The sequence below is a fragment of the Phacochoerus africanus genome, chromosome 6 (genome assembly GCF_016906955.1).
Source record: "Phacochoerus africanus isolate WHEZ1 chromosome 6, ROS_Pafr_v1, whole genome shotgun sequence".
NCBI classification, from domain to species: domain Eukaryota; kingdom Metazoa; phylum Chordata; class Mammalia; order Artiodactyla; family Suidae; genus Phacochoerus; species Phacochoerus africanus.
Window position 1 is genome coordinate 66,770,566 of NC_062549.1, and position 23,849 is coordinate 66,794,414.

Sequence of the window (23,849 nt, forward strand, 5' to 3'; positions counted from 1 at the left end):
GCAGTAAGTGATTTACTACCTCTGCATTTTATTGAAGGATCCAGTGGACCCCCAGGGGATATCCCAAGTAGTACCTCTCTTCCAGAGTGCCAAGCCCCAGCTGGACTGCTTGATTGAAGTATACAGGAGCTGCCAGGAGGTCTTAGCACACCAGAAAGCCACGTCAACCAGCCTGTGAGTCCCAGCACTTGGACCAGTATTGTCTCCCAGGAGAGGTGACTCCTCAGCCACAGTGACTGGTTTATTTTCCGTATTCTAAACCATCAAGTGGACGCAGGCCCAGGAACCAGTCTGGATGTGGCGGATCCCAGAGCCATAGAGCAGGTGACTGGAAACCTAACTTACCATGTGATGCTGGGAAAGTATTTATGTGTATTTCAGGGTTTCCCCTGTCAGGTTTTGTGTACTTTACCAACTGAGGAGAGACCTCGAAACCATACATCAGAAGTAACACTGACAAAGAGCACTTTGTGAAATTCCTGAGCACATTCAAGTTTACTTTTTGTTGCAATTTGTGGAGCAAGATGATGGGAAATCAGATATCTTGAGAAAGGTAATTTCTTTTTTTTTGTCTTTTTTTTTTTTTTTTTTTTTTTTTTTTTGCTATTTCTTTGGGCCGCTCCTGCGGCATATGGAGGTTCCCAGGCTAGGGGTCGAATCGGAGCTGTAGCCACTGGCCTACGCCAGAGCCACAGCAACGTGGGATCCGAGCCGCGTCTGCAACCTACACCACAGCTCACGGCAACGCCAGATCGTTAACCCACTGAGCAAGGGCAGGGATTGAACCCGCAACCTCATGGTTCCCAGTTGGATTCGTCAACCACTGCGCCACAACGGGAACTCCGAGAAAGGTAATTTCTAATTGCACTGTACCCCTGTATAAAAGTTAAGAGAGGAAGGGAAAAAAAGCCCTTCAGGTACTGGTTGGTAGGAGGAAATGTCCTACAAAAGATGAGTCTCTGCCCATCTAGCGCCCATACAGGGTTAGCTTATGATGATTCTCTTAATAAACAGATCTCCTTCCAAAACATACAAAGAATTGCTTGGTTCAGGCAGCTGCTTTTTATTGACAGACTTGATCATGGCATTTCAGTCACGGGGGTTAAGCACATTAATACTCTCGTTACTCAGCATTGCCTATGGTTTCAAAAACTTCTTTTGCCAAGAGGGATGAGACAAAAAGCCAGACAGAAATTTGACTCTGGTTTCCAGATATGTTAAAGGCCAGACGTGTACTACAGAAGCCTCTGTTTACAAGGCAGTTTCTTCTGTGTAAAATTAATGAAGTAGGGCAGTATTCCTGAAGGGCTGGGAAGAAGATGGGGTGGGGGGAATAGCTGGACCCCCAAATTCAATATGAACACAGCTCCAGTCTTGCTTACTTTTTCTTTGGGATTTTTTTTTTAATTCCTAGGTAGATGATAGTATTCTTATTTGCTTTAGAGCCACTCAAGATCTTACAAAACCAGAGCTGTAATTTCTGCCTTTTATACCAGCCCTGGAAGGGTTATGCAGGAGCCTGTGGGACATGGGACATGTCACCTGTTGAGGTAGAAATGTCTCAGCTAAATCCCAAATCCTGGGGGAAGGACAGGAACAGAAATGGGAGACAGCTATAAAATTGCCAGCCTGGCAAAGTCAAGTTTGTTTAAAAGAGGGAGACACTCTGATGTGCTGCTTTTTTTGTCATGCCTGTTGGTGTAAAGAGTGAGAGAGCAGAAGCTTACAGCCACTAAGGTGTTCCAATAAACCAGTTCCAGCCTTGCAGTTCTTGCAATGTGCAACACACACACACTTTGTTGGGGTTAAAGGCCTGGTTCTTGGATGCTACTGCTTAATCCATAGCATTTGTTCAGCCTTTACTGACAAATGGTAAGACTGCCTTAGAACTATAAAATAAAACGCAGTTTCCCCAGTGTTGGAAAAAAAAAAAAAAAGTTACTGAGGTTTGATTTGTAGCCCAGGATATGATCAATCTTAGAGAATGTTCCATGTGCACTTGAGAAGAATGTGTATTCTATTGCTTTCGGATGGAATGCCCTATAAATACCTATTAAGTCCACCTGTCTAATGCTTCATTCAGGGCCTGTTTCCTTATTGATTTTCTGCCTGGATGATCAGTCCATTGCTGTAAGTTGCCTATTATTGTGTTATTGTTGATTTCTCCTTTTAAGGTTGTTAGCAGTTGCCTTATATACTGTGGTGAACCTATGTTGGGTGCGTAGGTATTTAAAATTGTTATATCTTCTTCTTGGATAGATCCTTTGATCATTAGGTAGTGACCTTCCTTGTCCCTTAAAATATTCTTCATTTTAGAGTCTACTTTGTCTGATATGAGTATTGCTACTTCAGGTTTCTTTTGATTCCCATTTGCATGGAATATTTTCTTCCATCATCTCACTTTCAATTTGTATGTGTCCCTAGAAGTAAAGTGAGACTCTTGAAAACAGCATATATACGGGTCTTGTTATACTCCATGTTCTTTGAACGTTTTCTCATCTTAATAAAACAAGATGTTCAAGGGAGTTCCCTGGCAGCCTAGAGGTTAAGGACCTGGTATTGTCACTGCTGTGGCCCAGGTCACAGCTATGGTGCAGGTTCAATTCTTGGCCGGAATGTCTGCATGCCATGGGTGTGGCCAAAAACAAACAAACAAAAAAACCCAAGATGTTCTTGAAAGGCTGGAATCATGTCTTAAATTGTTTTCTCCACAATAACTAGCACAGTTGTTTTAACAAAATAAAAAGCTTTTCCTAATTGAATTAAAAATAATTCAAAGAACAAAAAATGGTGAATCATGAAGTATCTTTATGTCTAACTAAACTTCATACAAATGATTTATGGAGAACACTGATGAACACATTTTTGAGCCATATCATAAGAAAGTCTACAAGGTGATGATTGATTTGGAAAAATGAAATATTTCTTATAAACCTCTTAAGCTTTTGAGTAAATTACTTTAATTCTGCCAGTTCACAAAAGGAAAATTCTGGATTACATAATCACAATCATTCACTAGGTTAAGGATCCAGCATTGCTGTGAGCTGTGGCAAAAAAAAAAAAAAGAAAGAAAGAAAAAGAAAAAATGAGAGATGTGTATAATGGAATATTATTCAGCAATCAGAAAGAAAGAAATCCTGCCACTGTGACAATGTGGAACAACCTTGAAGGCCTTACACTAAATGAAATAAATCAGAGAAAGACAAATACTGTACAAGTTAGTTACCTGTGGAATCTAGAAATGGAGCGTAGCGTGGTGGTTACCAGAGGCTGGAGTGTGGGGGAAATGTGTGCAAGTGTTCAAAGGTTACGAACTTTTCAATTGTAAGATGAATAAGTTATGAGGATCTAATGCCCAGCTTGGTGATTGTCGTTAAAGTACAGCTCATGGACAATGCTGGATCCTTAACCCAGTGAGTAAGGCCAGGGGTTGAACCCACATCCTCATGGATACTAGTCAGATTTGTAACCTGCTGAGCCACAACAGGAATTCCCTCGTATGTTCTTTATCCATTCACCCACCAACAAGTACTTTGGTCATTTCCATGTCTCAACTATTGTCAATTACACTGCAACAAACATGGAGGTACAGATATTCTTTCATAGTAGTGATATCATTTCCTTTGGGTATGTATCTAGAAGTAGAATTACTATATTATATTTTTAATTTTTTGAGGAACCTCCATACCTTTCCACCGTGGAAATTATCAATTTTACATTCCCACCAACAGTGCACAAGGGTTCCCTTTTCTCCACATCCTTGTCAGCACTTGTGTTTTTGATAACAGACATCATTAATGGATGTGAGGTAATATCTCATTGCGGGTCTGATTTGTATTTCCCTGAAACTAGTGATACTGAGCACTTTTTCAGGTACCTGTTGCCTATCTGACTATCTTCTTTGGAAAAATGTCTATTCAGGTCTTTGGAAAAATGTCTATTCAGGTCAATTTTTAAAAATCATCGCCATTGAGTTGTATGAATTTCTTAAGTATTTTGGATATTAACCCTGATCAGATATACCATTTGCAAATATTGCAAATATTTTCTTCCATTCTGTAGTGTGCCTTCTCATGCTGTAGAGGTATTTTGTTGTTGCTGGTTTTTTTTTTTTTTTCTCTTTCCTCTGCAGAAACATCTTAGTTCCACTTTACTGTGCTTTTGGTGTCCAAAAAAAATTATTGCCAAGACCAATGTCAAGGAGCTTTTTCTTTCTAGAAGTTTTACAGTTTTGGGTCTTACATTTAAGCCTTTAATCCATTTTGAGTTGATTTTTATATGTGGTGTGAGAAAAGGGTCCAATTTCCCTCTTTTGCAAATGAATATCTAGTTTTCCCAACACCTTTTATTGAAGAGACCATCTGAGTCTCTTCTTGGTTTCTCAACTGAATATTCTTGGTTCCTTTGTCAAGTATTTGTCTTATGCATGGCTAATTTCTGTGTTCTTGCTTTTGTCCTATTGATCTACATGTCTATTTTTATGCCAGTAGTATACTATTTCAATTATTCTTTGTAACATACTTAGAAATCAGAAAATGCAATGAATGTCTCTAGCATTGTTCTTTCTCAAGATTTGCTCTACTATTTGAGGGTTTTTTTTGTTTGTTTTCTTCATATTTTTAGGATTTAGGACTTTAGGATTATTTTTTCTATTTTTATAAAAAATGCCGTTGGAATTTTGATAGGGACTGCACTGAAACTTTAGGTGATTTTGGGTAGTATGGACAGCTTAACAATATTCCTTCTTCCAATTCAGTCACATAGAATATCTTTCCATCTATTTCTGTCCTCTTCAATTTATTTCACCAAAGAAAGTATACTGGTGGTCCTTCACCTGCTGGGTTAAAGTTATTTCTACATATTTTGTTTTTGAGGCTATTGCTTTGATGCTTTTTCAGGTAGTTCATTGTTAGAAATGCAACTGATTTTTGTATGTTGATTTTGTATATTGCAAATTTACTAAAATTATGTATGCTAAGAGTTTGTTGCTTGAGTCTTTAGGTTTTTCCATATATAAAATCATGTCATCTCTAACAGAGAAAATTTTACTTCCTCCTGTCCAATTTTGACACCTTTCCTTATTCTTGCCTAAATGCTCTGGCTAGGACTTCCAGTACTTTGTTGGACAGGAGTGGTGAAGAGTCTTGTTCCTGATCTTAGAGGAAAAGCTTTTAGTCTTTTGCCATTGAGTATGATGTTATCTGAAAGCTTACCACAAATGACCTTTATTATTTTAAGGAACATGCCTTCTACACCCAGTGTTTTTGTTTGTTTGTCTTTTTAGGGCTGCACCCACAGCATATGGAGGTTCCCAGGCTAGGGATAGAGTCGGAGCTGTAGCCGCTGGTCTAAACCACAGCCACAGCAATGCAGGATCTGAGCCATGTCCCCAGCCTACACCACAGTTCATGGCAATGCCAGATTCTTTAGCCCACTGAGAGAGGGCAGGGATCAAACCTGCATCCTCATGGATGCTAGTCAGATTTGTTTCTGCTGAGCCACAATGGGAACTCCCCTTCTATACCCAGTTTGCCAAGCATTTTCATTATGAAAGGATGTTAAACTCTGTCAAATGCTCTTTCTGTACTGAGATAATATGATTTTTATCTTTCATTCTATTAATGTGATATATCACATGTATCAATGTGTATAACCACCCTTACATCCCAGGGATAAATCCTACTTAATTGTGATTATAGTATCTGATCCTTTTAGTGTGCTACTGAATTTGGCTTGTTAATATTTTGTTGATAAATTTTACACTATATTCATCAGAGATATTGGCCTGTAGTTTTCTTTTCTTGCAGTGTCTTTATTTGGCGTTGGTATCTGGATAATCTTGGCCTCATAAAATGAGTTTGGGAGTGTATCCTCCTCTTTAAATTTTTGGTAGAGTTTGAGCAGAATTGGTATTGATTCTTTAATTATTTGGTATAATTCCTCATTGAAATCATTTGGTCCTGAGCTTTTCTTTGTTGGGAGGTGTTTGATTACTGCTTCTATCTCCTTACTTATTCAGTCTTGGTAGGCTGCATGTTTTTAAGAATTTCTCTGGTTTCTTCTAGGTTATCCAATTTACGGGTATGCAATTATTCACAGTAATATTTTATGACCTTTTGTACTTCAGTAACCTAATATTTTTATTTATAATTTTATTTCTTTGATTCCTTTCTTTTTTTCTTGGCTAGTCTATGTCAGTTTTCTTATACGTAAAACAGGAAAAGCATAACCACTTCACTATACTAGAACTAAAACCAAATTCAGTAACATATCATAAACATCTAGCATACTTGTTAACTCTAATAGATGTCCAATATCCCTCCTTTCCTCTATCTTCTGCACCATCCGACCCAAGTTCTAAAATTTTTACTCTCTATTACTGAAATTTTCATATTAATACAAAAACAGAAGGAAGATTAAAAACAACCCTCTTTTCCCTACCCACCTCCCTTCCACATCACCCCTTCCCTGCTCAGATCATTTCAAAGCAAATCTCATTCACTATCATTTGTAAATACTCCCATACGTATCTCTAAAAAGTAAGTGCTTTTTTGGCAAACAAATACAATACCATTATCTCACCTAAATACAAAGCAATAATATTCTTTCATATCAAATTCGTTATCGAATTCCCCTGATTATCTCAGGGGATTATCTCTGTTTGCACAAGTCAGACTGTAAGCAAGACTCTGTATGTTATGATTAGTTAACAGTCTCTTATGCTTCTTTGAATCTATATATTCCCCTCCTCTGTCTCATTTTCTCTCTTCTAATTTTGTTAATGCTGTTGTTCAAAAAAACCCAAGTTGTTTGTCCTTGAGTTTTCCAGACTCAGGATTTTTCCCTTTGCATCCTTGTGATGTGGCTTAAAACGTCCCTCTTGCCCCCTGTAATTTCTGTAAATTAGTAGTTAGTTCAGGATAGTTTTTTTGCTTGCGGTTTTTCTTGTTGCCAATACTGCTTCAGAGAGAATAGTTAGTTTCAACTGGAAGAACAAAATATTCCCTTGACTATTGTTTCATGATTTCTGGCAGCATTGATAATTATTGCTTAGATTCATTAATTCACCAAAAATTGCCAAATGGTGATTGCCTAATTTTAGAATTCCATATTCCTTTTTATTTGCTGAAATATTTCTGTAAAGAGAAACTTCCTGGCATCAAATATTTGATTACCATGAGGTACAATCTGTATGGGAAAGGCAGATTAAATGTTTGATTTTCCACTTGATTTTCACTAGTTTTTTGAAAATAATAACTTTGGTCCCTTAGTACCTGCTAAAATTTAATAATTTTGGATGAATATATAGACTTTAAAATATTAGGTATAATTCACTGCATTGCAATTATTATTCTTACCCATGTTCAAATTTTCTCTATTCTTTCCAGTGGAAGAGTAAATTGGCTTCTGAGCATTTTTGATGCAATCCTAGTGGTCTTTCATAGTGCTCTGGCCTTCTGGCATGATAAGATATTTTAGGCTCTTTTTGTACACTGTCTGCTCCTAACCTGGAATCAACCGTAATTCCAAGGGACTCTGATCCCTTTTAGCTCGAAATACATTTTAAGACTAGAAACTAAATATTGGGGATACTCAATGTTTTGGGGTTGGTAATAGCGGACAGATCTAAGACAGATACGTCTTAAACTGAAATAAATTCAAGCTTACCAAAAAGTTAAAAAAAAAAGAAAAGAATTCTTGTATACCCTCCACCTTCATCCAGATTACCAAAATGTTACCATGATAATGTCAACATTGTTAGTTGACATTCTGCTTTATTATTCTCTCCCACATATACATCTAGATACACACATTTAATTTCCCCAAAATCATCTGAAGGTAATTTATATATATATAATACTCCTTTACTCATAAGTACTTCAGGGTATGAGCATTTTTTAATATGGCCACAGTACCAAAACCAGTAATTAACACTGATTTAATACTAATAGACCAACTCTGTTTAAGTTTACCCAATTATTCAAATAATTGTGCATACAGCAGAAGAAAATCCTGGATTATGTATGACAGGCATTCAACTGTCATGTGTTTTTTTATCTCCTTTAATTCATTTTTCTTTGATATTTATGCCCTTCACAGTTTTTTTTTTTAATAAGGGGCAGTTATTTTTTAATGGTTCTTCAAATTGTGTTTTTCAAATTTTTCCCCATGATTATATACAAGATATGCATTTTTGCAAGAATAACACAGAACTGACGTATTCCCTTCATATCGAAAGGCACAGAGTGAGCCTTTTTTATTCAGCAGTATATCCTGGGGATTACTCTATAGCATGTGCAGAGATGGTCTTTCATTTTTTATAGCTATCTAGTACTCTACAGTGGATGTACTATAATTCATCTGCTCTTCTTCTTTTAATGGGCATATTTTTTCAACAAAATAGCACAACAACTTGTAGTCACTCACAGTCGTCTTTTTTTGGTGGTTTTGCCAGTGTGTCCTTGGAATATATTCATAGAAGTAGGATTGCTGGATCAGAGGATATATTTTTTGGACACTGAAAAAATTTCCCTCTGTAGTATTTGTACCAATCTGCATCCCCACTAGTAACATGTGAAAGGGCATATTTTCCCAGAGCCTTGGGGATTTTAACAAACTTGGGGGTATTTTAACAAACTTGATTTTTATAAATCTGATAGTTAGGTAGTGGTGGTTAATTTGCATTTCTCTTATATTTTCAATGAGGCTGAGCATCTTTTCATATAATTAAGAAGCATTTTCATTTCTTTCTGTGAAAAACCTGCTTAAATATCTATTTTTAGTGGAATATGTCTTTTATTTCTTATTTTTAGAAGTGCCCTATAATTAGAGCTATCAAGCTTTGTCTGTGATGCACACTGCAAATACTTAACAGTTATTTACTAAAGGCTTAATGCAAGCTTCGTAGACATATGAACAAAGTTTGTAAAATAGTAATTAAGTGATTATTCTGCACCAGGCACTGTAACAATAACTGTACTAGCCTAATCCACTAGAAAGATCCAGAGTCAGACTCTGGAGTATACACTGTTTGGGTCTGAGTTCTGGCTCATCCATTTATTGTGGATTCAAGGGGTAACTTAGGAAACTCTTAGAGCCCCTATTCTGGGGAAGGATAAGTCCCCAATAAGCACCCAATATTCAGAGGAGTTAAAGGATGAGTCACACTGCCCCACTAAAGGGTAACTGAATAGGCACCATTCAGCTCTACTATTTGGCCTTTTGACGGATGAATGAGAATGATAGGAGCCTGAAGAATTAGATACAGATATGAAAGATAATACCATCTGAACTTGGTTAGAGGCTGTGTAGGCAAAATAATGGCTTCTCAAAAATGCCTACATCCTAATCCTTGAATCCGTGAATATATCACTCAAAACGGCAAAAAGGAGATTTGCATAATTAAGGTTAAAGAGGTTAAAATGAGATTATCCAGATTAGCTAGGTAGCCTCCAACTAATCATATGATTCCATAAAGTGGACAGCTTTTCCTGGATGCAGTTAGAGAGAGATGAGACGCTACTGGTTTTGAAGATGCAGAAAGGAGACCATGCACCAGGAATGTAGTAGGTTCGAGAAGCTGGGGACAGCAAGGGAACAGATTTCCTCTAGAATTTCAGGAAGGAAAGAAGCCCTATTACACCTGATTTTAGTCCAGGAAGATTCATGTTTAACTCCTAAACTACAGAACTGTAAGATAATACATTTTTGTTGTTTCTATTTGTTACAACAGCAACAGAAAACTAATACAGTGGCTAAGGGAAGGGAAAGACTAATGAATAAGACATTTATCTAATTCTCACAATTTTAAAAAAAGCCTTAAAAATAACATTAGACTCTTTATTTTTCCATTTTAAGTAGAATAATTCTTATTATCTTTATCAGAATTCACATATTAAAAGTCACATAAAAATTTCAGTGAAATTAAAACTGATTTAGAGTATAATAGTTTTTTATAAATGTTAAGAAAACTATTTTTAGTGAAGATTTCAGTATTTTATAAATGTTAAGAAAAATATCTTTAGTGAACCCTCAGAATTGTTAATGAAAGATTTAAAAAGTTGCATTGATTTTTATTACTATATTCTAGACTTAGTGTCAGCTCACCACACATTGTAGTAAGTCATTCTTTTTGACTATTGTTTTAGTACCTTGCCTGATAGCCACATTTTCTTATTGAGAAAAATGCATGACTGTGAGCTTCCTGGTCAGCAGAGGGCGCCATGGGGCAGGCTCTCCCTCTCATCAAGAGGTTCTTTCCAGGCTGGCAAAGGACAGTGGTTTTGGCTCTGGGAGCCTGTGTTTCCTCTGTATAACCTGGTACTCTAGAATAAGAGGCGTGAGACTGGGAATAATTTTTTTAATGACAATTTTTTTCAATAAAATCTTATTTATAACAATTGTTGGCATCTTCCTCAATAAAAATGAAAAATAATAAATATACAATAAATTTCAGCAATTTCCATGAAATCTTCAAAAAGAGAAACATTAAGTAAGCAGTGAAAGTCTGCAGTGTTTAGCAACTTAATTAAATGGAAAGTCCCCGGAGTTAGTGCTTAGGAGAGAGAGAGAAAGATAGGGGAGGATGAGTCCTGAGGAGGATATTTAACCAAGTATAAGGACTTCCACAACTTTATCCAGTGAGGGTGAAACCCATTTTCAGTCCAAAGAACAATCAAGGATGTTTCTTAGCCTACCAAAAAAAAGGCTGGTATAAAAAAACCAACAAGACTGCAAGTCAGAGCCCAAGGAAAAAAGGGAAGGATAAGGGCCAAGCTGTCACACAAGCTAGTTTATGGCTCAGGCAGCCAGGCTTTGCAGAACACACTGCAACGAGCAAATGTACCTAGAAGTGGTGATAATTATGTCTTTGTACTTAAAATGAACACAGAGTACAAATACAAGAGCAGAAATAATTAAATTTCTGCAAATTATAGGGAAGTCACCGTATAAGGAGGAGAATAGCTGGGCAAAGACAATGACGGACAGAAGAGGACTAGAAAAGCAGGACAAAGCCAGAAGACCACATCTGCCACTTATTCTACTTGCTATGGTATACAGTCATGACTTAGTTTGGCACAGAGATAGTACAGAAATAATTTTAAAATTATGATGGCTTATTAAAAGAAATTCATACTTAAAAGTATATTCTTAATTTTTATTTAGTGAAATCAGAAATGTATTTTTATGGTACAAAATTCAAAAGGTATATTCTTTTTTGGAATATAAGGATACTGACTATACTGCTTCTGTAAAAATATTATAATTATTACCTTATAGTTTATTACTTTAAAATGTCATGATTTATATGATTCTATTTTTTTGTACTGTACTATCACTTTCTTTCTACCTATATATCTAAACACCAGGCCAAATTTCAATATATTTCCTGTTTTGACAGATATCTGGACCAATAATCACCAAATATTGATAGCTATTTATATGTACTTCTTCTTTTTCCAACTACACATCTTAACATCAGGTTCCTTTGTTTTTGTTTTTCAGCCAAAGTAACGTATCACAACAGACTGAAGGCAGAAGCAGATATGAAAGCCCAGAAATTTTCTCTAACCAAATTCTAAACATAAAAGAGATTTTCAAAAATGTAAACACTCACAATATTAACAAAAATGTAAACTTTCTCACAAATGTTTACAAAAATGTAAACTTTCTCACAAACATCTTATTTTGGAAAACAGTTATTTTTCATTAAGATGTCATTTTTGTTACCATAATGGTTTTTTCAGTGCTATTTCTTAAATGAATAAATGTAAAATTTTTATCCACTTTAACTTCTAACATGATAAATATTGATAAATATAATTACATAAATTAAAGCTTCTGGGGTCCTCTATATAATTTTTAGGAGTATAAAGGGGTCGTAAGACCAAAAAAATGAGAACCTTTAGTTCAGTGACTCCTAAATATATAACTCTAAATCAAATCTCCCTCATGATCAACAACTCATAAATTTGTTTAACAGACAATTCTAAATAAACAATCCAAAGGAGAATTCTTGGTACTACCCTTAACTGTCAAATTTGCTATTTCCACAGTTTTTCTGATTTTGTCAAACAGTACCAAAATTCATCTAGTTGTTCATCCCCCAAACCTAGGAATCATCACTGATTTCTTCTACAAGAGATCCATTAACAAGTTCCATTGACACTACTGTTATAATATACTCCCTACTGTATCACTTTTCACCACCTTCACAACTATCATCCCACTGTAAATAAGGTACCATCTTATTCCCTTGGCATCTTGCAATTAAAAAAAAAAAAAAAACCTACTGAGTAAGGTTTTCCAAAGGTAGCTTATAGAAGAGTACAAGCATTTTTCATATTGTCATCATCATCACATAGATACAGGCAGAATTCAAATAGTTTATATATTAGTTTTCATTTTTATTATAGTGATTCAGTGATTACAGTGATTCAGTTTTCTCTAACCAAATTCTAAAACTCTCCCAACTCAGAAGAATAGATATATTTCATGTAATAACTTTCATAAAAGGATCAAAGCATATAACTTTTAAAATGTTAGCACCAAATAAATTATATTTGAACACTTTATGTTTCACAAACTCACACAGTGGATTTAAATGTAAATTCTATATTCTATTTTCATTAGTTGGATGGTTCAACTTACCTTATCAAGTTCATCTGAAATCGCAATACCTGGGATTCAAGAGAAATAAAGTTTCAGAAGCAATTCTTAATAACCCAATTCTAAAAAGAAAAATTCTACTTGTACAACCAGTGCATTTTCCATTCTATCTTTTCTTCTTAAGAGTGCTTCATAATAATGTGGTACATACATCCTTTCTACTGATGAAAATGAATTGGGAATTTAAGTCAACCAAAATAGTGTGATCTGCTGGAACAATGCAAATCATTCAACAAAAAAACAAAAAAAGTAACATACTGCTTGTAGGCTATTAAATGAAGAGCAAACTTGCACAGACAACTGTGGAGATGTTGTCCTTATGTGATAATGATAATCAAGGACAACTTAGTATGTTATAATTTTGTTCCTTTTTAAGAATTGATTCAGATTGCTAGAGCGACAAAATACTAAGGCAGAAAGGCAGCTGGAGATCATGTATTTTAATTCCTTTAATTTCCAGATGAGAACAGAGACTAGAGAGCCTAAGGATTTTGTCCCACGTGCACTGAGGTTAACAGCTTCTTGAACCAATGAATAAAGTTTCCTCCTCACGAGTTCCCCTTCTCCCATCCACACTTTCCCCACTGTACATCAGTCCAATTTCTGTCTTTAACATTTTTCCAAAATTATTCTAAGTTAGCAACATAAAAAGTTGTCGTCCTTAATTTGTTTCTTTGCAATGGTAGACTCTGTTAACTTCACTCTCTTTCTTGAAATGCTGGCCTCTCTTTTTTATCCTCTTCTTTATCTCCTTCACAGGAATCCTCTTCTTTGGGGCTAGGGCATCCTCTCCTGAAATACCAAGGGTATACTTTCCTTGGTAACCTAAACCATACCACTGACATTTTTATCTTCTTTGGCTAGCAAACCTTCATGACCAGCAGTCCTTCTTCCTGAGCTAGGTGCTGAATCCCTGCGAGCATTTCAATTGCAAAACGCCAGGCTAAAGACGCCATCCTCTCCATCTCACTTCCTCCTTTTTTGAACACTGGTGTGCCTATGGCTGCACACAGGCGCTGTGGCCAGGCATTGCAGCAGGTGCAGCCAGCCCTCAGGTTTGGGCCAAACCCCAGTGTGGGATGGGCCAAGAGACAAGGAGGGTTCTAAAGTGTGAAGTCCAAGGACACAGAGAAAATAAGAACAGATAGAAGCCAAAGTCCAGCAGACTATGAAGCACAAGAAAGAAAGAATAAGCTGGGTTGGAAAAGAAAATCTGAAAATAGTCTCAAGAAAATAAATCTGAGTAAAGATTGCCTCACTGCTCAAGCACAGAATGTCTGTGGAGGATACTTTACCAATTGCTGTATTATCTCAGTCCACTAAACTAATATATTAATCACACACAAAGTAGAAAAAATAAGCCTATTTCATCTCAATAAATGGCACCATTCTTCCCCTGTAGATAAAACCAGAAACACAGGTATACTCAAGATGCATTTTTCGCAACAATATCCTGTGAGAAAGTCTTTTTTCGTAACAGTTGGCAACCAAGAACTTTTATGTGTCACTACACTAAAAGGGAGTTGAGCCATGACTGGGGATTTGAGGTGACCTAAGCTTAACAATTATTCAAAGACTTGCTGTATCACAAAGGTAGCTCTTTGAACAATATGAGAGAGGGCTTCATGCAGCTGGGCAGTGTCACTATTGGCTGTGTGTGGTAAAGACCGTCCAGCAGGGGAGTACAATCTGAGACAGAGATCCCAAAGCTTCTCAGGCAATCATGAGCACTTCTAAACGTCTTACATACCACACATTTATGAATGTCTGGGTTTAAAAAGCATATGGAATTATTAAGGGTCCCTTGGAATAACTAAGATTTCAAGATAATTTAGGTATTTTACAGAGTACCAAATGGTTTATGTCACAGTCTATAGGAGATTTAAAGCATATTATTCCAGTTTATAAAAGCCAAATATATATCTTAAATGCTTTGTATTTACATTAATGTATTATAAAAAGTTCCTTTCCAATATTATTTCAAGATCAAAACTGAATATATTGTTTAAAAATAAATGTTTAAAAGACAATCTATTTTAAAAGACAGAAAAATAGAGTAGATATATAAAATGAAATTCTCTTTCTCATCCAAAATCATAAAAATTAGATATATGGAATTAAAAAACCCATTACTCATCTGTCTGGGATTTTTGAAACTCTCTTGATTGTTTCTGCATTAATGCCCTTGTGGCCCTACAAAAAGAGTTTCCTAACTCAATTTTTAGAAAGCTTAAATTTCTCTTACACCTCAGACTTACGAATCCACTATTCATAAAGGTAGCAGTAACAGAGTGTAGCCAAGAACTAACAAATAAATCAAAGGGCCTGGAGTTCCCGTCATGGCTCAGTGGCTAATGAATCCGAGTAGGAACTATGAGGTTGCGGGTTCGATCCCTGGCCTTGCTCAGTGGGTTAACGATCCGGCGTTGCCGTGAGCTGTGGTGTAGGTTGCAGACGCGGCTCGGATCCCGCATTGCTGTGACTCTGGTGTAGCCGGCAGCTACAGCTCTGATTAGACCCCTAGCCTGGGAACCTCCATATGCTGTGGGTGCAGCCTTAGAAGAGGCAAAAAAGAGACAAAAATAAAATAAAATAAAATAAAATAAGTATAGTTCCTATACTATAAAATAAATAAATAAATCAAATGGCCTTGAATGGTCAAAATACACACCACACAGAACTTACACCTCACTCGTGAGCTAGCTCCTTGCATCCTGTCTACTGTCCATTATAGCAAGTATCAGGACCTGTTTTGCAGGGCCAAGAAAATTAAGATGAATAAAAAGGCTGTTATGAAGACATAATAATGTGTGAGAACTGATGGGTCCCAGAATAAAGCACAAATTAACTAAATGGGAAACTTGGTCTGGGGATAATTGTTCTAAGTGTCCGGTCTTACAAATTTTTTCAGATACCTAATATATTTCCTTAACATTTAAATATTTTGATGATTTTGCCTAAGAATTTATCTAAATAAATCTCTACTACTTATAATTCTTTAGGCTCTCCATTACTCATGTCAAACTACCTAGGATTTTTTCTCTTCTATATTTCATTTTTATTCTTTTTTAAAATTTTATTGGAGTATAGTTGACTTACAATGTTGCATTAGTTTCAGGTGTACAGCAAAGTGAATCAGATATACATATAAATATATCCATTATTTTTTTCCCATAGAGATTATTACAAACTATAGAGTATACAAACTACTGTATAAAATAGATGATAAAGAACCTACTGTACAGCACAGGAAAATGTACTCAATAGTTTGTAAGTAATCTGTATTTTATTTTTAATCAAAGCTTAAACCAAGTAAAAGCAGATGAAAGAATGTTGAAGAACACTTCTTTACAGAAGCATGAAGCTCTAATGAGAACCATTTATACTGAGTAGCCAAAATATTTCTCTCAGTGCCTAGCAGAACATAGCTATTCCCTGAGAGAAGACTAACCATTTTTAAGTATTTAATTAACTCTTAAAAATCTATCATATTTCAAGTTGTATTTTTAAAGTTTATAGAAAATAAGGTACAGTGGGGAACAGAATATGCAGGAGAAAATATAGTGCACTGCTACAACATGTCATAAGGAAATGATAAGGCCCAGGATTTGATTATGGGATGCTTGGTGCATACAGAACTCACTCTCTTCCTTAAAACCAGAGTGAGTTCTTAAAGGAAATACGGTTCTTTCACAATAGCCAGAGGCTTGGCTTAAGGCAGCAGTGGTGTCCAGAGAGAAGTGTGCTTCTTGAGGAAGCAGTGGGAAAGCAGTTCCCTTAGAAACTAAGCTTATCTTCTAGGTAAGGAGGCAAGGGCTCCCACAGGCATATGAGGTTGGTTTCTGATTCTGCTGTAGTGCAAACCTATCTGGATGCTTTGTGTCCTTCAACTTATGGGTGTTCCCATTTATTCCAACCTTCAAAGGGGTCTCAGTGGTATCAGAAATTTATTCCCAGCTGTGCTGGATTAAGTAAACAAGCGCTATCTGTGCCACTAAGATTTCCATTTCCCTAGGCATCAGGTTAGCCACAGAGTTAGAATCAGGTTGTAGCTAGAAGAAAGGAAAGTAGCCAACTGTTCACAATTCTTTACAGCTGAGTGTAATTCATTTCATGAGAGTAGGGCAGATGATTCATATGGTATGAAAAAGAACTAGCTATTTCTCCAAAGTCTGATTCCCTACTGGAAAAAAAAAAAAAAAAACCAATAATATCAGAATGTAGAGACAGTCTCTCCCAATTCTTCCTTTTTCAAAAAGATTTCTTTTTTTCAATTGTGAAATAACACACAGACATAGAACAGAGCATGCAGGTTGAAAACAGCAGTGCTGTGCTGGAGCTGGTTCAAACTGGCTTCTGAAAAACCAACCCAGCACAACTCTTCCCAACTCCTCATTTGGCAACATCACTTTGGTAACTTAAAAGGAGACATGGTAGTTGCATTTACAGCATGGAACTTGGCAAATGCTCCAAATTATGGGTTATTTTTAGAATTAGCATACCAGCACATCACTGAGTATAAAGCTTTGTGTTAAAAGTCAATACCCCTATAAGTGTCACACATATTAAACAGAACACTGCTGACACCCTGGAGCTACCCCTGACCATTTGTCAATTAAAACACTCTTTAGGAAGGCTGCTCACTACTCTCAGAGCAAGGGGAATTCTAGCTACAAATTGAGAGATTCTATCTTCGATGTGGTTACCCTAGATCAAAAGTTAACAAAACTTTCTGAAAAAGAGGTAAACAGCAAATATTTTATACTCCACGAGTCACAGATGGTCTGTATTGTATCCATATACATTTTTTTCTTCTTCTTTTAAACAACCATTTTAAAATATAAGAAACAGAATTATCAGCTCATGGGTTACAAAAACAGGCTGGAACTGGCTCACAGGTCAGAGTATGCTGACCCTGCTCTAGGAGCACATGCTCATTTTTATCCTTGACTAGCTCTTTCAGTCTTCAAAGGACACTACAGTATCTACAGTATCATTTTTAAAAGACAATAAAGTATACCACTGCATGAATGTACCAGGATTTCTCTATCCATTTTCTTTCTCTAATAAAAGGTACTTAATTTCCAACTTTTCCTATTATGAATCCCACCGCAGTAAAGAGTAGACACATACCTTGGAGATGGCTGCACTCACAATGGATATATTTCCCATCCTTTTTCTGTACCATGTTATCTGTCACCTAGATTTTCTGAAATATGGTCCCTCTTTGATTTTTTGGAAGCTTTCTACTTGGTTTTTACTCACCTCTCAGAAAAATTCCTTTTCCATGTCCTCAACAAGAACACTTTTCTCTCTGTATCTCAAATGTCGATGATGTGTGTGTTGAGGGGAGGAGATTGTGGATTCTTTTTCCCTATATACTAAAGATTCCCATATTTACATCCATAATCAAACTTCTCAAGTAGGCTATAATTACAATGATAGAGATGGGACTGCTGGGAACAGAGGAAGGCTATGAACAGTTTGGATGCCCCAAGGTGTCCGAAACTGGAGTTTGAAGTAACATTCCTCCGTCACCCTCAAACCCTCTAGAATTCTTATCTCAGGCAGAGGAAGCACCCAGTCACCTTGATTATAAACAAAACCAAAAAATAAAAACAACCTAAACATATCATTCTCATTTCAGTCTCACCCTTCATTCATAGCAATGAGTCTTAATCTTTTAATCTACATTTCTTAAACCAGTCCCTCTTTTCTACCCCAGGATCTCTTCATCTTGTCTTTGCCCTGAGTCAAGGATGGTATCAATTCTATCTTCCACTCCACACCAAAGTGATGCTTCAAAAACACAGGATCCATAACCTGCTTACAAGATCCCTGCAGCATAAAATTCCTCGGCCCCTGGCTCCCCTGCTGCCAAGACTTCTCTTTTCATTGTCTTTATTACTCATTTCATCCTCAATGCCTCAATAATACAAAGTTTCCTCCTTTGAAATTTTTCTTTGAGTTTTCTTCTTTCTTCTTGTACACATGCTTCTCTCTCTGTAAGGAACATCCCTCCTCATGATAATCTCTACTCTCCTTTTTCCTAAGCTTCACTTTTTTATCCTTATACCTTCCATTCAGGTACCATCTCCACCAGGCTGGCCCTAAACCTCCTTGTTGGAGGCTTTTTTACAGTTGCACAGTTCTCCTAAAGCACCTGTACAAGCCTTTGAAATTCTGCTGTTCACACCCATCTCTCCTACTAAAAGGTTCTTGAGGTGTGCACACATGCTGTTCACCTTCCATTCCCACATAACTGTGTGAAGACTAGATAAATGAATGTGGTAAATGAATAAACAAAAAACTGCCATATTATCTGCTTCCATTTTCATTCATAGGCTGTTATTCTCTAACTACTCAGGCTGTTTGTCAAAAAAAGACTTTTGGGGGATGCTCATGATTGATGAACTAAAAAAGTCATTTGTTATTTTTTTCTTGGCCGAGTCCATATGGCCATTATCAGTCACAGAGCATAAATATCTGTCCTCTGTTCTCCCAACAGCTGGGCTCTCTTCCTTGGAAAAGCTCCAGCCAGTGTTTCACGTGAACTACAATCTGTAGACCAACATCTAAATGGACTAAAGATACTCATCCTATCATTGCCTCGCTTCAGAGAAAACTGCCAAAAGCAGCAAAAGCCTGAGGCTCCTACTTGCTTACAGATCTATTTATTTTTAGGCATAACTCCTTCAATAAATAGGCCACAGTTAAAGCTAAAGATCTCAGCAAACAAATCAAATCTGCAAATACCAAAACCCAAGTCAGCTGATATCAAAGGATTACACTTAGAGAAGCACAAGGCAGATCTGCAGTGAAGAAAAAGTGAGGGAGGGGTCACAAAGATGTTTCAGGAAGAAATGAAACCACAGCTGGCACTCACCCAGCAAATCATGACTGAGTTATAGGCTAATCACTGTGCTACACGCTGGGGCGTCCAGGTGCAGGATGCCCCCACCTCCCTGAAGCTCAAAGTCCAGGGTTCTGTGAAAACAGATCAGAGCATTTAAGTGTATGCAGAAAAAAGCATGCAAGCACAAGAAGAGGGGTACTAAATCCAGTCCAGAGAAAGACAGAGCAATAAACCATTAAGTGGCATTTGACCTGAGGCTAAAGAGAGGAGCAGAAAGTGGCTTGGTGGAAATGGGAGTAGTGGAGACAAGCAGGGCGCAGGCACAGCATAAGCTAACACACAAAACGGAGGAACATCAGTGAGTGTGAAAAACTCCCAGGTTGCTGCTGCATAACTAGCCTGATGATGAGTCATGAGAGATGATATGGAAACACAATTAAAGGTCAGAGTATGGGGCTCCTTCCATAAAGTTCTAAAGAGCCCCTGAAACACTGCGGCAAGTGATATCAGGTCTTCACTTTAGATCCACCACTCTGGGTGCAGTAAGGGCTGACTGGAGGAACAGACAAACAAGAGTGGGGGCAGGACTGGTTATTCATTCCTCAATCTTTTCCATATTTCTCCTAGGCGTGCAAGCCAGACCACATTGCCCAGCCTACCCTGCAGTCAGCTGTAGAATGTGGGTGATTTAATGTGGGCACATCCATCTCTATGGAATTGGAAACCAGCCCCCATAACCCTCTCTTGTTTCTTTCTGCTTGCAGGACCCTTGAAAGTCAAGTGCTAAAGATGGCAGAATAACAGGATAGAATAGCTTATCTCTGTCACCCTGCCCCAAGCTATTCCCTGAGTGACTAATACTTGCATCGGATTAAGCCAGAGATTGTGGCCATGAGACTCCCTTAACATAAGGTTACGGGGTCCCTCCAGCCATAAGCTCAGTAAGGGCAGGGGCTACACCTGCTTTTTTCTGTCAAAGAGCAGGAAAGAAATGAAACAAAATAGAACTTGTTAAACAGACAAACCAATGATCCGGTCAGTGGTGTTGGGAGTGTGAATTACAGAGTGCCAATAGGGGTGGAGAAGAGAATCAGACCTAAGACAGAGGAAGATGTGGGTAATTAATTATTAACAGTTAGGGAGAGAGATGAGTCTAAAAGGGCTCCAGTTTGGCTGAACCGGTAAGTGCTGGTGCCACCAGCTGAGATGAACCCTGCAGAATAAAGGTCACGTTAAAGAGGGCGATACCCTGAGTTTAGCATGGCAGTGGGATAGCCATGGGAGACAGGCTTTAGATATCCTGCATAAAAGCACAGACAGTCTGGATGGGAAATACTCATCTGAGCTAGCTGTGTGGGGGAATAAATCTATGAGGGAGGCTAAGGTTGGATGCAGAAAGCATTTGAAAGAACAGAGGCAGAGAATGAACTGTGGGAACAGCACTTAGAGTGGCAGGACAGAAAGAGGAGTGTCAGAATAACGCCTACAAGAGAAGACGTGTAGGATATTCAAGAACGATCAAATAAGGGTCAGGTCCCAGAAACAAGAAGATCTGAGAGTCTGAAGTCACAGTAATCAATGGTGTTAAAACTACCAGAGCAATTTTGTAAGATGAGGAACACCATTCATTCAGTTTGACAATCTGGACTCACTTGGTGAACAGGATGGGAAAGGTCTGAGCAGAATGGCAGGTGCAATAATGTAGCTGTATTTATAATATAGTTACAATAATGTGCAATAATGTAACTGCAGATGCAATAATGTAACTTGCACAGAGGTGTGAAAGCAAGTGCAGACCATGTGTGTTAACCACTGTGAAAACTGGGAAGAAAGAGGAAAAAGAAAGTCTGATGCTGTCTGGGAGGAAAAAGAAACTCTGATGCTGTCTGAGGTAACTCAAACTCAAGAGAGGAGCTTCTGCATGTTTGCTTTTAACATTTGTTGGTGCTACAGTGACTAACACAGGACCACTCATCACCTGGCTACTGAGCATTTGAAACATGGCTCATCCATGTTGAGATGTGCTGTAGAATGCAATTTGCACCACATTTTTGAAGACTCGGCATGAAAGAAAAGAATGTAAAATACCTCAACAATGTTTTTTACATGGAATACACATTATTAAATGGATAATAATTTGGAAATACTGAATTAAAATATTTACATTAATTTCATAAGTTTCTTTTTGCTTTTTTTGGTAACGTGCCTATTTGAAAATATAAAATCAAATATATATGATTTTAATATATTTGGCTCCTATTACGCTTCTGTTGGGCAGTGCTTGGTTGAAGTATGTTATAGGCTGTTAGGAATAAACAGTAATAACACTAACAATACCTGAGGTAGGCAGAGTTGTGGGATAGTTCCCGAGACACACATCTGTGCAGTCCTTTCCCTCTGAGTCTGCATGGTGGAGCCACTGAATGTGAAAGGGTATCACTCTCTTGATTTGGTTACTAACCAGCTGACTGAATAAATCAGAAGGGAGGTTATGCTGGTAGCCCTGACCTAACCAAGTGAGCCTCTTAAAAGATGGCAAAGCTTCAGAGAGTTGTTCCCCAGTGGCTTCAAGGAAGAAATAGCAAACCGTGGCGTTCCCATTGTGGCTCAGCGAGTTAGGAATTCAACATAGTGCCTATGAGGATACAGGTTCAAACCCTGGCTTCACTCAGTGGATTAAGGATCCAACGTTGCTGCGAGCTGTGGCGTAGGTTGCAGATGCAGCTGGGATTCACCTACTAACCTAGGAACTTTCATATGCTGCAAGTATACCCATAAAAACAAAGAAAAAAAGAAGAAACAGCAAACCGTAAGAGAAAAAGGCCATAAGGCAAGGACCTATGAATGGCCTCCAATTTCTGAGAACCCTTGGCTGACAGCCAATGAGAAGTCAGGGATCTTGGGTCTGGTGTTGCTGTGGCTGTGGTGTAGGCCAGTGGCTGCAGCTCCGATTTGACCCACCTACCCTGGGAACTTCCATACGCCACAGATGTGGCCCTAAAAAGACAAAAAAAAAGTTAGAGTTTGACACATGCTGGGCCTAAACAAGAAGTTAGTGTTAAATCTCAGATAGTGAAAATCACAGAAACTTAAGCCATCCAAGAAAGTACCACTTTGTTCCCAAAGAGACTCAAAAAACTTATACGGAGAAATGAGCGATCCCCTACCGTATGACCACTGCTCCCTCATCCCTGCATTAACCACCACCATTTTTGCCACACACAAAAAAAAATAGAGCCCTTTAAAATGACCAAGTGAAGCCAAAAGCAACTCTCCATCATACACATCACATACAGAAGCTGAGTGTTATACCCCATTCTGGCCAATCTACTGACTCACCCTACAATTTCTTCGGCCTTGAAGCTCTTCTACTCTCCCCATCAGACACTATCCCCCTGTCATTGTATTTCTCCAGACCTTCCTGCATGAATTAAATGAGCCTCTGTCATGGCCCTCACTAGCTTCCACTCAGAGGACTCGGCTGTAAGGCCCTACCTAAGGCTACTTACTCCCAGATTTCCTGGGACAGACCATGGCATAAATCTTGATGTTTCTGCTACAGATCTAGAAGTATAGCAAACTCCTTTATTAAAATGTTTTAGGAGGAGTAAAATGCTTTCTTACAAATTAACAATGATATAACAAGTATTTTAAAGGTAGCATATTTAAAAAGACAAAAAATTGATTTGTGAGGATGTGTAACAATTGGGTATATTCTTCAATATTTTAAACTCATGTTTATTGATAAACTGAGAGTCTATAAAGAGCCACAGATTCTGCCCAAAGGATGAAGACATATTTATCTATACAGATATATATTTTAATATAAGCCTTTGATACATAATAGGATAAGGTTCTTTTCATGACTATAATATTTATGACTATAGCAATTAGCAGAAAACTCACTTTATCATCATTTGCACCAAAAGTAAAACTTGCCAAAAGCAGGACTTCCTCAAACTCCAACCAGAGAGTTTCTACTAATGGAAAAATTATGAGACCCTATTATAGGCAAGTTAACTTCTGAGATAGGTTCACCGCACAAAAGTCTAATTAAAAAGGTTTTAATGTGTTATATATTAAGAAGCATGAAAACTAAATCTACCTCTATATAGAATTATAATACAATAAAATACATGCATAATACAATATACAAACTCCTATGTAATATATAACACACACACATACACTACTTCTCCCAAAATATACCAAGGGAAATTTTTAACTTTAAAACAAATCATGAAACTAGTAACAGTTTGCAATTTTAAAAAAGATACTGATCCTAAAATATAATCTATTAGAATCTGCTAGTATTCAATTTTCC

At 37.4% G+C, this 23,849-nt stretch overlaps 1 protein-coding gene across 8 annotated transcripts in view; it reads right to left on the bottom strand.

The window, feature by feature from the left end:
- Nucleotides 1-23,849, bottom strand: part of C6H8orf34 (chromosome 6 C8orf34 homolog) — a 361,855-nt gene that overhangs the window by 247,977 nt on the left and 90,029 nt on the right. For all 8 annotated transcript variants that reach the window (XM_047783787.1, XM_047783785.1, XM_047783789.1 and 5 more), the window contains exon 5: nucleotides 12,652-12,680. In XM_047783787.1, the coding sequence (XP_047639743.1) occupies nucleotides 12,652-12,680 (29 nt within the window). The remainder of the gene's footprint in view (nucleotides 1-12,651; nucleotides 12,681-23,849) is intronic.